This window comes from Simochromis diagramma, unplaced genomic scaffold (genome assembly GCF_900408965.1).
Source record: "Simochromis diagramma unplaced genomic scaffold, fSimDia1.1 OVJJ01000822.1, whole genome shotgun sequence".
NCBI lineage: Eukaryota > Metazoa > Chordata > Actinopteri > Cichliformes > Cichlidae > Simochromis > Simochromis diagramma.
Window position 1 is genome coordinate 9,157,339 of NW_024387520.1, and position 15,673 is coordinate 9,173,011.

Sequence of the window (15,673 nt, forward strand, 5' to 3'; positions counted from 1 at the left end):
CTAAGAGAAAAAAAAATCAAACTGAAAGTGGCACATTCAGAGCATTTAAAAAAAAATCCCTTTCTTTCAACGATTCTTTTGCTTACATTGGTCTCACGTGCTGAATATTCTTATGATTTGATTCCCCCTTTTGCAGCTGCACGGGGAGGAGAGGGCTGAGGGGGGTTTATGGCTGGGAGGAGAGACGCGCAGCAGGCACCAGATGCTGCGATTGGCCGGACTCTCCACGTTGCACAAATCTAAACAGCAGCGTAAAAGCAGACACGACCGGAGGATGAAGCAGCCGGAGCATCATCATCATCATCTGAGCCTGGCGCACGTAGTGCACGGTGGCGGCGACGGAGGAGAAAAACAAAGCGAGATATACTAACGCGTGACGGGTGCACGAGGCAACGATGATCGTTTAGAGCGTTCTAGGATATTATGTGGCTCTGCACCGGATCCCCAGCCATCTGACAGCCAGTCGCAGAGCCAGACAACACGACGCTGTTGTTTTTTGTTTTTTTTTCTCTACCATCCACTTAGGAGCATCTGCTGGAAACGGGCAACTGGAGCTCATCATGGGATTGTCCTTTTGGTAGTGGTGCTGTCTGACTGTGTCAAAAAAAGAGAAAGAAACAAGCCAACAAACAACAACAACACCATGGGCTCCAGACTGAGCAGGCAGAGCAGCTTGGACAACGAGAATTTCTCCAAAAGGCGACGCAAGCTCCTGAACAGCGCCGGAGAGAGCGAGAGGGGAGGTCGGGGCGGCGGGGACTTTCTGTTTGCGCTGATGCTCAAATCAGACAAACTGCCTGGAATGCTGCGAAGGACTAACCACAGCCCGTACATGAGGAGAGTGGCGTGGATCAAAGAGATCCAGAAGCTGCTCCGTGACCGCAGGATAGACCAGGCGACCGACGTGCTCAAATTACTGAGGAAGGTAAGGAAGGAACCTGCACAGGGCATGGTGAAGTCGGACGTTGTTTGCGAACAGCAGCGCTGCCCTAAAGCCTGCTGTGGTGCTGATGCGGGCATGCATTGTTTTCCCATCTCACAGAGAGCGGTGAGGGACTGTGTACGTGCGTGAGTGAGTCTTTTGCATGCATATCCAAAATGTAGCGGTGGCACAGGTGCACTGTAGTGTTCTCCTGCATTTTCTGTAACGGCTTCTGACCTCTGACCTAAGCCCACATTATTCGTTCATTTCCCTTTGCGGTTACTACACGCGTGTGTGGGCTCACTCCTTTGGCCACTTCCTCCTGAAGCATTTGTTTTTTATGGAAAGTAGGCCACTGGCAGAGCACTGTACCTGTGACACAGTGTTTCGTTGGCAGACACAGCACGTGACTCACCACTCTCTCTCTCACTGTGGCTAAACGTGCTCAGTGTTGACATTAGATTTGATAGGATTACCTACCCACCGAATGAGGAAATGTTCAAACTCCACACTGTGTCATCGCATTACCTCAAATTTGATTTTCTCCTGATGGTTCTGGATATTTCCTGAAATGCAGAACACAAATAAATCTCCATTCCTGTCTGCATTTGTCCTTGTTTCCCTTCCCTTCTAAAGCCAGAGTTTCACCTTTTCCTTAGGCTGTTCTAATATGCCCATTAGAGCGACCTAGCACCTCCATCACTCCCCACTCTTAATGTCTCTCTCTCTCACTGTAATGGCCTGTGCTCCAGCAGCAACGATGAGAGCCCTGAAGTCTTGTGTTCACCAATACAAAATATTATTCCACTTCAAAAGGTTTTATTAACTCTTACCTAAAGAAATGAAAATCTAGGCCACTGTCATTGCTTTCCTTATTTATTTATTTTTGTAAATATTCTAGTGTTTGTGTGTGTGTGCCTATAGTCACATGAAGATTTGGTATTTTTGTCATTTTAAAATGAATTGAGGAAACTAAATCAATTACCTCTAAAATGCATCCTCATCAAGCTAAGAACACACTCAGTGCGATGATTTGATGTAGTTTTTGCAAAATTAAGTAGGACGAGTTTTGTACACATGACCTCAAAGGTCCTACACTCCACCATACAGGATCTTAATCAAAGGGCTTCTTTAGAGCCTCTTCTCGTCTGCTTTGGCAAATGTGTAAAACACGCATGAAAGGATATGTGGACACATCAAAGATACAGCAATATCCTAAGTTATCTAATTTGTTTGCTTGCCCTTAGGGCTTTCCTCTGTCTTTTAGCTGTTGACCAGTCCGGTGTTAATTACTCTGAAGCCTTGACACAGGAGAGAGTGGAACCTCCTTAATCAAGCCAAGGAGATAAACTGGCCTGGCCAGGCTCCATGACAGCCACATCACAGGGGACGGGAGGCTCACTTTCCCCTAAATGAGCTCTACTTTTATTAAATGATCCTCACTTTATCTCTTTTTTTTTCTTGCAGAGTTTGCAGCAGATATTGGCGAGATTCTGTTCTCAGAATTAGCTGCAGATTTAATTGGTGTGTAACAGCGAGCTCTGCCGCAGATAGGATAGAGATCTGAGCTTCGTTGCAGATATGAGGACTGATCCATGGCTTGGTTTCACACTCGCACGTGACAGTTGATCAGGCATGAACACTGAAGGGAGATATTTTTACACCTTCTCTTTCTTAGAAGTCTTTCTTAGAAGAGCAAAAGCAGCTTCTCCCGTGCTTTGGGTTCAGTCTGTGTTTACTGCCACCCTTGTTAAAAGGACTGCCGGGAATGTGGAGCTGCCAGCCTCCCACTCCAACTGTCTTTTACAATCAATGCAGATTGTGTTTAAGGAAGGAAAAAAAGCGGATGTGTCTGAATGTGTGTGCATGCACGCAGGTGTGCGCGTACCGTATGTAGTGTCTCAAAGGCTTTCTTTTCTCATTAAACTTGCATGGGCTGCACAAGTGCTCGCCATCATAGATTGGCTCATTAGGACCTTGAGGATGGACATGTGGATGAAGGCGAGTTGGTATGGTTCAGCGCGCACAGCAGCACCGCTGACTGCTGCTTGTCTCATCACTCTCGAAAGGTCATCTGACATCTCCTCTTTTTAGTTGGTTTGATTTCTTTTTTTCACCGCAGATCCTCTCGGATTCATCATCAACTGACAGCTGCCGTGACAGCTGTCAGTTCTGACCTCTTTGCAGATGTATTTACGTGCAGCACAAATGAAATGTATTCAAACTCTAACATATTGAAGTGCCACGGCAAGAAGAGAATTATAAATGAGGAAAAATAGATGCATGTGCACTGAGATATTAAATGCATTTGAAAGTTGTTGGGTTGAGTTGTTTTTTCCCCAAGTTTTAAACAACCAATGAAAGTAGAGCATGTAGAAATCAGAGGTTTGATCTGAGGTATTAACATGAGGTCAGAGAGAGTCAGGCATGGGTTGCTTTCTGCAAACAGTAAGCACTATGGCATGTCAAGATATGCCCTGTGGATAAGTGCCACCGAGGGGTGATATGTCCAAACACAGCCTCTCCCCAGTGACTCCCCCCCACCTACATTTCACTTTGCTACTGTAGATGAAAACGCAGCCTGTCTTCTTTAATGAATATTTAAAACAAAACGCTTCTTTTATCTTTCCATTAGGAGTCACGATGCCCTTGACACAGTAGGGACCTGTTTGTCGGTCTAAATCTACATTCTTAGACCCCTAATTGTGTATTTCTGCAACTGCATCTTGCTGGGTTTGTGATTCTTTTTTGTTATCTTGTCTTCTCTGGTAGGATCTGGGTTTAGAAGGCACATCGCTCAACGACATCTTGTACAAAAACGCTGCCTTCCTCAATCTAGTGGATCCCATCTCACACGAGCTGCTGCTCAGCCTGGCTCGAGAGATGCAGTGTCCTAAGAAGGTCAGGTTTCTTTCCTTTTTTCTGTGTGTTTTTGTGTTTCCCTGACAAGCTTGGTGTTAGCACTCTGCAAAGGAAAGCTTTCTCCTAAGAACATTTCCCTTATGAATTCCGCTTGTGAATCGCTGTCTTCTTAAGAAAATCTCATCCGAGGATGTTATTGACATTCCTACAGACAGATGCTCGAAAGAAATTCCGCCGACACATGTTACTCTCGAGGAGCTAGAAATAGCTGCTCAGTAAGAATCCTGGAAAACCGCTTAATGCAGTTTGTTAAATTTTTCATACCTGAAACTCATAAAGCTGGAGTGACCTGACAGTGCCAGCAAAATTGAATAAATCTAAATAGCACCTTGAAACAGAATAAGGTTGAATTTTATGTACAGATGGGAATGTGTAATTCAGCCTGTCTGAAAAATCAAAGATGAAAACTGAATCATTATTATTATTATTATTATTATTATTATTATTATTATGTAGGCAGTGGTCACCAGGAGCCACAGCATGATTAATACTTTAAAATTATCTGGGTTTATCAGTAGCTGCTGTATCTCACCTCTGCTTACTACTTCCTGTGTTTTGCTTCCCAGTGCATGCTGCATGTGATTAGATTTTCTTGCTCCAGCAAGTCAGTTAAATTGTGTTTTGTTCAGGAGTAGCTCAAGGCTTCAAGAATAATAATAAACCATTAACATTTCTGTTCAGGTGAAATATGGTGGAGCTACAGGTTGATGAGTGTAAAAAAAAAAAAAGAATCGAGGAAACTTGGCAGGATTTAAAACCTTGAGAGATATAAAGAGCTGCAAAGAACTGTTTTTCTCTTTTACTTCCACGGGCAGAAAAAGCTGCTGCCTTAGTACTATTACTCTCATGCTCTGTGTTCCTTTATCAGCACTCTTTCTGTCCTCGTCTACAGGATGCAGACACCATAAAGTCTTCTGATAAGATTTGCAGACAGCTGATCTATCACCTGACCCCACACTCAAAGTGGTTGAGGCAGAGCATGTCCAGACGGAAATCCCAGGCCTGGTAAGCCCTTCTGTCCAGACATTCAGTCTGTAATAAGTCAGCCGCCGCACACACAACAGAGAACAGGGCTCGGCTCCATGTCGAGCAGTAGAGATTTTCATCTTTGTACCCGACACTGAAATACGACGGAGCTGGCCATGGGCTGACCTGATAGAAACGTTAAGAATAACCACAGCTGTCAGTCATATCTGAAAGGACCGTGCAGTGGATTTGCATCGCTACTGGCGTTTCGCTCTTCAAAAGTGGCAGCAAACGTGTCCATCTGTATGCCAAAAAAAGCTGGGAGGGTTGTGCTAAAATGTAATTGTAGCTATTTTCATGAAAAAGTGCATTGCTTTTGATGTGCAAATGATGAATAGAGAATTAGGTTGCACACAAATAGGCTTTTTGTGTGTCTAGGTGTTACTTGGTAATCCTATTCATGAACAGAAAAAGCCTATCATAATTGTTTCTCGTGTAATTGCTTATTCTACATCTGACTACACACTGCAAATAATGGATTAATTTTAAAGAGATGAAAACAATCTGAGGGCTGAAAACGAGATGATGTTAGCTCAGCGAGATCAGACGGGTTTATTGCGAGTCATTCAGAGGTGACACGCAAAAACTGGAAGAAAAGCTTATGTAGATCAGACATTTCACTGTTCAGCTGTACAGGCAGGGCTTTGTTGTCCTCACGGACATTTATTTCAGCTCGGAAGAGGAAAAAAACACGACTTTACTGAAACTGACAGCTTCTCTGAAAATGTGTGGAATCATACAGTCGCTAAATTCCGATAGCTAAATGCTCTTTTTCACTTAGTCTTGTTGTTGGCTTCATAAACCTGCAGTGAGACGGTGTGACACTGGCTGAGACAGCAGGAGCAACATGAATCATTAAAACAAGAAATCCACCCTAAACCAGAATATTAATACAGCAGGTGTTGTGAGCTCTGACAGCTTCGCCTGCTGTTGTGTTCATGAACAAATACCTGTCAAGGCTAGAAAGAGATGAGACAGGTCCAGTCTGCTGCTGACTGTGAAAAGGAAGTTCACCTCCCAAACTTAAGTTTTTGGAGATAGCCTACTTTTTCCAGTTAAGAGCTTAACTCATCATTTTATTTCTGATTCAAATATTTATAAGGTCATTTAGAGTATCTTGCATTGCCTCTTGGGAACTCTGCTAGCAGTTTAGCTTAGCAATTAGCTTAGCCTGGAATAACTACTAAAATTAGGCACAAAGATTGACTTTGTTAGATATATTTAGGACATCTGCTAGCATCTGTGAAACTCACAAAAATCAAACCATATAATTAATTTTTTCTCTGAGATATAAAGTAAAAAGTGACTTAGTCTCCATAGCCACTCTTTTTCATTTTTGACACTATTGCATAAACAAAGCCTAGTACATTAAAAAAAATTATGTGCACTTTGAACAAGAGCTGTCCAACACTGAGCTGTAATACAACCATTGATCAATAGGAAAAAATGTGCATTCCCCAAGTAAATTGCAACTGGTTGCTGGCTGTCGCTGGATAAGATCGGTTGTAAAGATGGTCATGTACCAAAACCCTTCATGTACCCAATCAATTTCCCACCAACTGTCAGGCACCACTCACCGGCAGGTCAGGGAATAAATATTTTTCCCCTCATTACTAGTGGTTGCTAAATTGTCACAATCCAGTCTCTAGGCCTTTGTGACCAGGAACAGTCACATATCTACAAAACGTCAGTAGCTATTTTGCTTTTGTTGAGAACTATAAGATGATGAATTCTTATATAACTTAAAGCTTGTGAATATTTTTTTACAGTAACTAAAGTATGTATTATACTGTGTGGCATAATTTTGTGCTTGTGTTGTAATTACTTGCCTTGTAGGTACAGAAAATATATATTATTACACTATTGTTGTGGCCAGAAGAAGAAAGTAGTGTTTTTAGGGAATGGCAGCTTTGAGTGACAACTGGGTGCTGTATCGTCGAGTTTCAGTCACACAAGAGAGTCGAATTTGGTTTGTCCAGTTCATTGAGTACAGATAATTTACAGTCAATTATATGTGCCATGCTATCCAAGCCGACTAGTCATCGTTGGCTATAAACTGTAAAAAGAATCAACCCCCCAACCCCACCACCCCCTCAAAAAAAATTTAGCCAAGGTTTAGCCAATACAAAAACATTGGCTAAACCTGCATTCTTTCTAAAGGTCAGCAGGAGGCGACTCCTCTTGTTACTAAAAGAAGTCCACACTCAAAAAAAAAGAAATTGGGTGGTTGTTACATGTACAAGATTCAAACTTGTAATTTGAACTAAATAATTTCATGTTTCTATGGTGAACGTAATTAAATCATGTAGCATCTGCATGAAATTCAGCAACTTAATTTGTTCTTTTTTTGTTTTTTTTGTTTTTTTTATTAATTTCACCTGTTGAGAATGAAAAAAGAAAACAAGCAGAAGAAAACGAGAGCAATAGAATAAACAACATCATGATCACATATGGGAATATAACAGTAAATACTAAATATTAAACATTATTGTGCAGCACGTAAGATCGACAGCGCACAGTGTGCTTTGAGGTAGGACTTAATTTGTTCTTGTTGAAATGACATGATAATCTAGTAAGAGTGGTTAGTTGCCTGGACTCACAAAATTCACAAGATCACATTAGATGTCAAACTGCAGGAAAATCGCTGGAGTTTTAAGAGCCAGACAACTATACCCACACCATGTATGTGCTATCGCTATTTATTGTGGTTTAACCTGTCAAGGACAAAAACGTACATAGAATTCTGTATCAAGCCTTGTAATCATAGCTTTCCTAGTTTTGTTAAGCCTGGCTTGACAGCTTTGTGGCATGATGGTTAGTGCTGTTGCCTCACAGCAAGAAGGGCCTGGGTTCAAATCCACATCTGGCTGGTTTGCAGTGTGTTATTAGAGTTAGGTTAATTGGTGATTCTAAGTTACCCATGAATGTAAGAGCAAATGGTTGTTTGTCTCTATGAAATCATCAACCCCCATATTGGTTAATTAAGCAAGACTAGCAGTAATTGCCTTGATTAACAAAGTAGTTGTTCAAACAACAAGATTTCATTGTGTTTTCCTAAAGTTTTTAACTTGTGTAGAATGAATTAAAACAAATTTCACTCTACATACTTATTTAAATCACTTCAAGTCATGTTCCACATTAGAGTCAAAAAGAAGGTTAAAGCAGGATATGTGTGATTATTAAGTTGCTAGCCTATAACTATCCAGTGTCTCTTGGCTTCTCATTCAAATCTGCCGCTTGCTTACATCTGATTTTAAACACACAGATGACGTAGGCGAAAACCCTCGGCTTTTTCACAGTAGCTATGTCCATCTTTCATATACAGTCTGTGGCTTAAGCTGGCAGCTGTAAATGGCCTGCATTTGTATAGCGCTTTTCTAGTCCCTAAGGACCCCAAAGCGCTTCACACTACATTCAGTCATTCACCCATTCACACACACATTCACACTACAATATCACTCTCTTGTCCGAAGTCGAGTGCTAAACCTAAGGCAACAGAAACCAGTAGGAGACAAACTTGTTACTATGTCCATCTTTTATAAACAGTCTATCAACTTTGAGTGTAATAAAACATTAGAACTGTGTTTTTTGTCAATAATTAAACAAAAACATCATATTTTGTTTTTAAAAAAGTGAACTTCAGAGGTGCAGCTAGGCCACTGCTTGTGTTCTTGGCTGTAACTTTATAACTATCACACAACCATAAGAGCATTTTTGTAGAAATACCAAGTCTATCCTTTGTCAAATAAGGTTTTATTGGTCTACATTTACAGAGCAAATAAACCAAAGAAAGTGTGTCACAAATACAAATTTAGAGTGGATTTATATTCCCTTTCTCTTCCATCTTTGTTCAGCTGCAGACAGCCTGGCTCCTCTGTGCAAGAAATAAAAAATAAATAAAAAGCAACAAATCCACTTCTGTGGGGTTTCTCTCCACTCAGAGGAAACAGAAACAGCTCAGTCCTTTTTAATGCCACGGGACTGTTCATCCCTTCATTATCTAGCATTAGTGCGGCACACGCAGTCCTCTAAGTACTGTACACACTTGTGTGACTGAAATGCCACACTGAATTAATATCTGAAACTCAGTAATCCCATTAATCTCAATCTAATCTAATTAGTTTATTTAGGATTGGCTAGAAAACTTTCCTTGGTTTTTTTTCCAAGTGCAATGAAAAAAAAATGGGCTTGATGGATGCAGTGACCCAGATACGCTACTGAAGTGCTCTCACCTTAAGGCTAAATTCTTGTCAGTATAAAATTTGCAGACACTTTTTGTGACCTTTTCTCTTTTTTGACTTTTACAGAAGTGTTTTTCTTTCCCATAAGCTTTACGTGACTTAATAATTTGCTTTTGTTTTCTCACCTAACACTCAGAAACAGAATAACCTGAACTATCATATAGTTTTTAGGCTTAATCTGTGTTGTATGGTCATTAAAGGATCCTCAAAAGCACCACAAGTTCCCTCAAGTACTAGCTTGGGGCTTGTACGGACGGGTGTCAGCCAAGTCTGTAGGGATGTTAGGTAGGCAGTATATGTCAAAATAATGTCCACATAAACGCCAGGATCCAGGATTTTACAGCAGTCCATTACACTGCAACAAGCTATTCAGAGTTATCCACTTTCCCTGTCAGTGGCCTTAATGTTGCGGCTGATTGGTGCATGGGAGGGAACTGCCTTTAGCGATACGGATTGTGAAGTGTGAGGTTGAATACCCTGCAGCATGAAGGACAATGCAGTGCTGAGAGGGATTATGTGCGTGTGATTTCTATCCGTAGTGCACGCCGACCTCATCTGTACGTCTTTATGATGAGCGTGCAGTGGAAAATATACGTGACATCAGGGAGCAGATGTGACGAGACTGCTCATCTCGTGCAGATGGGCTTTACCCACCAGAGGACTGAGATGAATAATAGAGAAAAGTTTGAACGTAAATGACTCGACAAAAAAGACAAAATGGCGTGAGTAATGCAATAACAGCCCAGAGGGGAGATGAGGAGGAAACTGAACTGCACGTTTAGAAAAAACTGTTTCTTAATTTAAAAAAGATATATATATAATCTCACTTCTACTCAGCAAGCTTTAGAATGAATATTTACTTTATTAAATCCCAACAGCGATTTGATTTGTGCTTACTGAATTAGGACGCGGCCTCGTTGCATTAAAGCGCTGACACTTGGAGACTGATGAGCCACACGTAGAGACAAGCGGTGCACTCTTGGTGGGAATACTTAATATATGGCACCACAATGTAAAATTAATTGATTTCTTAACTATGTAAAGGGTGTTTATTAGGTTGCTTGTTTGTGAATATGCATTGTTATTAAAGGCTGATGTCATTACTGTAAGTCCTTACTGGATTCAGTGTCCATTATTATTTCTTTGGGCATCTACTTAGCCACAGATATCCAGCATCATACCTCTGCACTGTTTCTTAATTTAAACTGAGCCCTGATATTCATGTTCTTGGATGTAAAATCCACAAGAAAAACCATCTACTCAAAGTTATCAGTAGCGCTCATGTTTTGTGGTATCAGATCTTGACGCAGGATGAAAGAAGCTTCCAGTGTGTATGCCTCAGACATACTTTTTTTGTGCAGACTGGGCTCAAAAGCGAGTCTGAAAAGGAAGGAGCTGCGTGATCAAAACCTATTCACACCTGGAGCGAAGCCTCTGCCACGGCCATTAGGACCTTTGTGCCTCTGGTTAAAATGAGGTTTCTGTCATGTAAAAAAGGATGCGAGAGACAGAAGAGAGAGAAAGAACTCTGGCTCACAAGAGTCTGATAGAAGTGCAGCATGCTTGGCATATTTCTTGTCCTCTGCACCTGATTAAAACTTCTTTTTAAATCCTGGTGATATCTGCAGATTTTTGGGGGGTTTTAACGAGTTATTTGATCATCAGCCCATCGCCTGCTTTTAAAAAAAAGGAGCTGTGCATGCTGCTGAGGGCACATCCATTTTCAACACACAAAAAAACCCCACTTGGGTGCATAACAAGTGACAGGTGCATGTCACAGTAAGTCGCAAGGGCGCTGGGAATGCTTTAATTCACTCTGACACCAAATCAGCTTGGAGGCCACTTCAGTAACAGCTCAAGTTAAACACACTGCCTCCTCTAGGGCTGGGGTGAGGAGGTGAGTGAGGAGTCGGGCGCTTGTAAATGTAAGGGACTGCAAACAAAGGGGCAAAGGAGCATGCAAGTAATTCAGAAATGTTTTCGGCACGAATGCTAGCTGCAGAAAGGGATCATAATATCGCCTATATTTAGATTCGGCTTCAAATCGTGCTTTCATTATGCAATGTCCTGTGCATACTCGGTTATACCGAGTATGCACTGAAACAGATAGAAATCCTGGGCAGAAAAGTAATCATTTAAAGCTTCCCTGATTGAATTTCAACTCAGAAATCCCCTTTAGAGACAGAAAAATCAGGCAGAGGGACTGAACTTCTCAAACATGCTATAATCGTGTTAAAGCATCTGCTGAGCTTAAACAATGTTTGTCTGCCTTGTTTATAGCAGGTGTTGTAAAGTCACTGTAGTCAGATCAGTGTATGTTCATGTGAGCAAATTAAACCAATCTGCCAACAATTAATGTCTGTCAGTATCAGAGTTAATGCACTCATTTCTATGCCACCAAACTCACTGCAGTTTTCCACTGCGCTCAGTCGACCTTTATGAAAGTCCTCATACATAAGGTGCTTTGAGAAACCTGGCTGGCAGGTGTACATCTACATGTTGCTGCATGAACCACTGATCCACAGATACAGTACTGAGTAATGCTGACAAGCCACAGTCAGAAGCCAAAAACAAGATTGATATCAAGTTTTCCTTTATGAGTTCATGATCGTTTATCTGTGACATTATTCATCACCTGCTAAATGTTTTTGGCTACTTCAAACTCACGTTGCATGTTCTTCCCTCTCAAAGAGGCTTGTCAAAAGCTGCTGTCTACAACAAACAAACAAAAAAAGCACTTTTCTGTAATAGAATCACAGTTATTATGATACAGGTTACTTAATGGGTGAGATCATATTTAGCTTGTAATTTATTAAGTGTTAGCTATTTGCATGAATAGTCATTCTGACGTGATAATTTATTAATGGCGAGCAGTGTGAATTAATGACGCATTATTCGTTGCTGCATTCCTGCGGCATATGTTTTGTGGCCTAATCATGATGTGTTACAGACATTCATACACAACATGTCAGCCACGGCTCATGAGAAGATTCTGTTATGTGTAGCAAACTGGGGACGTTTTGTGTGATTCCATACTCCTTTGCTCAATTGCACCAAAATCTGTTATCAGGTGGCACGTCGCTGACCAACAAAAGAAAAGAGGCAAAGTCATGTCTTTCTTTAGCCTCCCCATAACTGAAATGGCCAGATTTATTCAGATTAGTTCCTCCAAAGCACTTCATAATTTATCTCTGCAGGGGGAAACGGTTGTGACCTTGCACTATAAGGAGCCCCGTGCTTCTGGCCCACAGAGCTTTAAGCTCAAGCTGCTGGTTCACTCGGATGTTTTTACTCTTCTGTTTACACTAGCAAATCCCCATGCTGGAGTCTCTGTACCAGCCTTCCGCTCAAGCTGGACCAGTTACCCCCCTCCTTTATACAACTCAGGAAACACAGCATAAAACTACTGCTTTGTTTTTTTCATCAATCGGGCAATCATTCAAAGATCATTTCATCCTCCAGCCAAAAGCAATTTCTGTCTGTGTATGTGCAAGAGACATCTAAGTAATACCACTCTCTTCTCTTCATATTCCCAACAGTCTCAAGACAACCCTACAAAAAAAAATGTCCAGCGACTCCGTCGACTTGTCTGGTATTCCCCTCTCGACCCGGGACGTCCGTCAAGTCGCCTTCTACCTCCAAAACAACAGAGACAGTGTGGTGGCTGTAGACATCAGCTTCACCGAACTTGTTGACGAAAATTTGAGGTTTCTCTTGCCTTTCCTCGCCTCGCTGCCCAAACTCAGCACCTTAGCCCTCAATGGCAACCGCCTCACCCTGGCTATACTCAAAGACCTCACCGAAATGCTCAAAGACCCCAAGAAATTCGCCAGCCTGGCTTGGATCGACCTAGGGAACAACATGGACATTTTCACCATGCCTCAGCCTCTGCTAGTCGCATTGCGCCGGCGCTGCAGCCTAAAGAGCAGCCTGCCGACGATCTACGAGTACACCGAGGGTCAGCCCTACTCCTACCACCTGGAGACATCCATTGAAGAGCCTAGCCACTATGAGGAGGACGAGGAGGAAGATGAAGATGGGGAAGATGATGAGGATGATGTGGGGGACAAATTTGAGCTGGAGCCCTGGGGGTTAGGGGAGAAGCAGCTCTCCAAAGACTTTACCCTTCACTACTGTGAGAGGTGATGGGGTCATTTTGTCTCCGAGGTTCTTTCAACTGTGGTTGAAACGTCGTCCCACAGCACTCCGCTACTTCCTTCGCCTTCTTGCCCTCACACCACGAGCCCAGTTACCCCTCAAGACATGAGGGAGACCAGTGCCCACATTGTGAACTTCTTGTCCCGACACAGCTACCAAGCTATTCCTAACCATCTCTGAGTTAACCCACACAAGATAGTGACAATGAAGCGACAGCCGCAGCGGCCATGACTTACTGTGTTGGTGGATGGTGCTCTTGGGAACGAGGTGCGGTTTCATTGGAGGGGGGGCTGGAAGGATTAACAAACCAGTGCTCTCTCTCTTTCTCGCTTGCTGTCTCTCTTTCTCTCTCTGTCTTTCTCTCTGTGACAGTGGCAGCTGAGAAGCCAATCTTGAGGAGGTTTGAGATCAGTTGCTCAGATGGAGGAGCAGCATCCCGGCGGTAGCTGAAGAGGAACTCGAGCCAGTTTGGAAACAGTGGGTCCCTCCGGGTTTCTCTACCAGGACTGAGTCTATCTCTGGCAGGCAGGGCCTAGCTCCACATTGTGTGTTCTCTGTTAATCTCTCAACAAAAGCTATGACACAAGTTCAACAGACTATACAGCCGACGACCCATCACGTGACGCCCGGCAAAACTGCTAGGTCGACTTTTTGCGTTTTCCCCCCCTTTCCAAATGTCCACTTGTGAATACCCACGCACACCCTTGTGTAGTTGTAAATGAGGACACAAAACATGGCTCTGTTGTGTTTCCACAGGCTATTTTTGTGCACTTTTCGGTGAACAAAGCAATCTTAGAAGACAACAGGTAGGACCAAACAATGGATAGCTGTCACTGATTGTTTTTGTACTCGCCCGAATGCTCTTATTCCCTTCTCTGTGTGATTATTGAGATGTTGTGCTCATCCCCACTGTGTGTTTCAGTGCATTTGTGACACCACAGCCAGCTGTTCATGCGGGCCACTAAGTCAGAGCAGTGTCCAAGCTGCCCTTTCCTACTGCCGTGTGTCTCTACAGATATGTTGTCGTTCCCATTTATTGATGCTGTACTTTAGTGGTCCTGTGTTTTCTAATCAGACGCAGCCATGACTGTTATCTATTGGTTCTAGTCTGCTTGTAGTAGCACATGATGTTTAAGTTAGACTGACCGAAACACTGCGATGCACTTTAAGGCAGTTTGATTTTTTTTATATATTTCAGTTTCACCATAGCATAGCCTCTGTGTACATCGATTATAAGCAGTGAAGCAGACAGCTGAAAGTATACCTGCAGATGGGGAAATGATGGCTCCTGATTGTTGAAGCAATCATTAAAAAATCATCACTAGATATATAATCAATGTTTGCTGTGTGTTATATGTGTGTATCCGTAGTTTGTCCGATTGTTGCTGTAATGATTTGTGTTATTGTTTCGGTGTTTTGTCACTTGTCCAACTCAGTAGTTACAATAACGACTATGAAACCGAGCCCTGCGACCCGCTGTTAGCTTGAGCAATAGAGCAAAAAGGGAAGCGGCCGATGGGACGACGCAATAAAACAGAAAATAGATCAGTGAATGTAGTTCACAGTCAGAGCGGACACCTCTTTCCATGTCGAATGTTTACTGGGAGTGATGGAGAAGGCTGTCCACCTGGTTTGTAGTTTGTTTTCATGTGTCAATGTCAAACTCTTCCTTGTTGTAGCCTTTGTGTATCTGTCTCATGCCCAACACTGACTGCCAATAAATGAACCAATTCAAACTAAGAGCAGATGTCGGGTTTTATTTTAACAGTCAAAGTACACACCGAACAGCTGGAACATCTGGGTCACCAGAACAGCCTGCACCTGACCCCCAAAAGGAAGATTTATTTATTTATGCAGATTAGTCTGCAAATAGGGCAATCAAAGAAATCAGCTCAGCCCGTGCTGTTTGGGATTGGTTATTGGAATGTTGTGCTTGTTTCCCAGCCAGCGGATCATCTGCGCTGCTGTGAGCTGTCAGTGAAATGCCTGAACTGCCACTGTTTGCCAGGGAAAAGCAGGGTGGTCATCGCATGAGGCCCTACCCATGATCCTCTCCTGGCAACCTTTTGTTCCTGCTGCCAGACATGGTAATGTGACATTTGCAGCAGGTGGCTCCTATAAGGTCAGGGCACAGTGTGACTGTCACACCCCCCGAGGTCCAAATACCATGTGACGGGGCAAAGCAGCCCACCCTAAAAATCACCAGGATCTTATCATCTGACCTTTTCCCTTCAGGATTGATTTATTTTCCTGTATTACGAGTAAAATAACATTTTATCTGTGTTGCTGTGAGAATTGATTGCATGCTGTAGGTGTTCACTGGAAAGTGCGTCAAACTTTTGCTCAGCAAACGTCTCTGCTGAATGTATGAGTCAACGTTTGATCGGATTATCTTGTTCCAACT

At 42.6% G+C, this 15,673-nt stretch overlaps 1 protein-coding gene across 1 annotated transcript; it reads left to right on the plus strand.

Annotated features, from left to right (window-relative positions):
* The first annotated feature begins 211 nt into the window (after positions 1-211).
* On the plus strand, positions 212-15,327 carry lrrc75ba (leucine rich repeat containing 75Ba). The gene is made up of 4 exons (XM_040019617.1): positions 212-925; positions 3,695-3,823; positions 4,737-4,849; positions 12,651-15,327. The coding sequence occupies exons 1-4, from the start codon at positions 644-646 to the stop codon at positions 13,255-13,257; spliced, it is 1,131 nt and encodes a 376-aa protein (XP_039875551.1). The 5' UTR covers positions 212-643; the 3' UTR covers positions 13,258-15,327.
* The last annotated feature ends 346 nt before the right edge of the window (positions 15,328-15,673 follow it).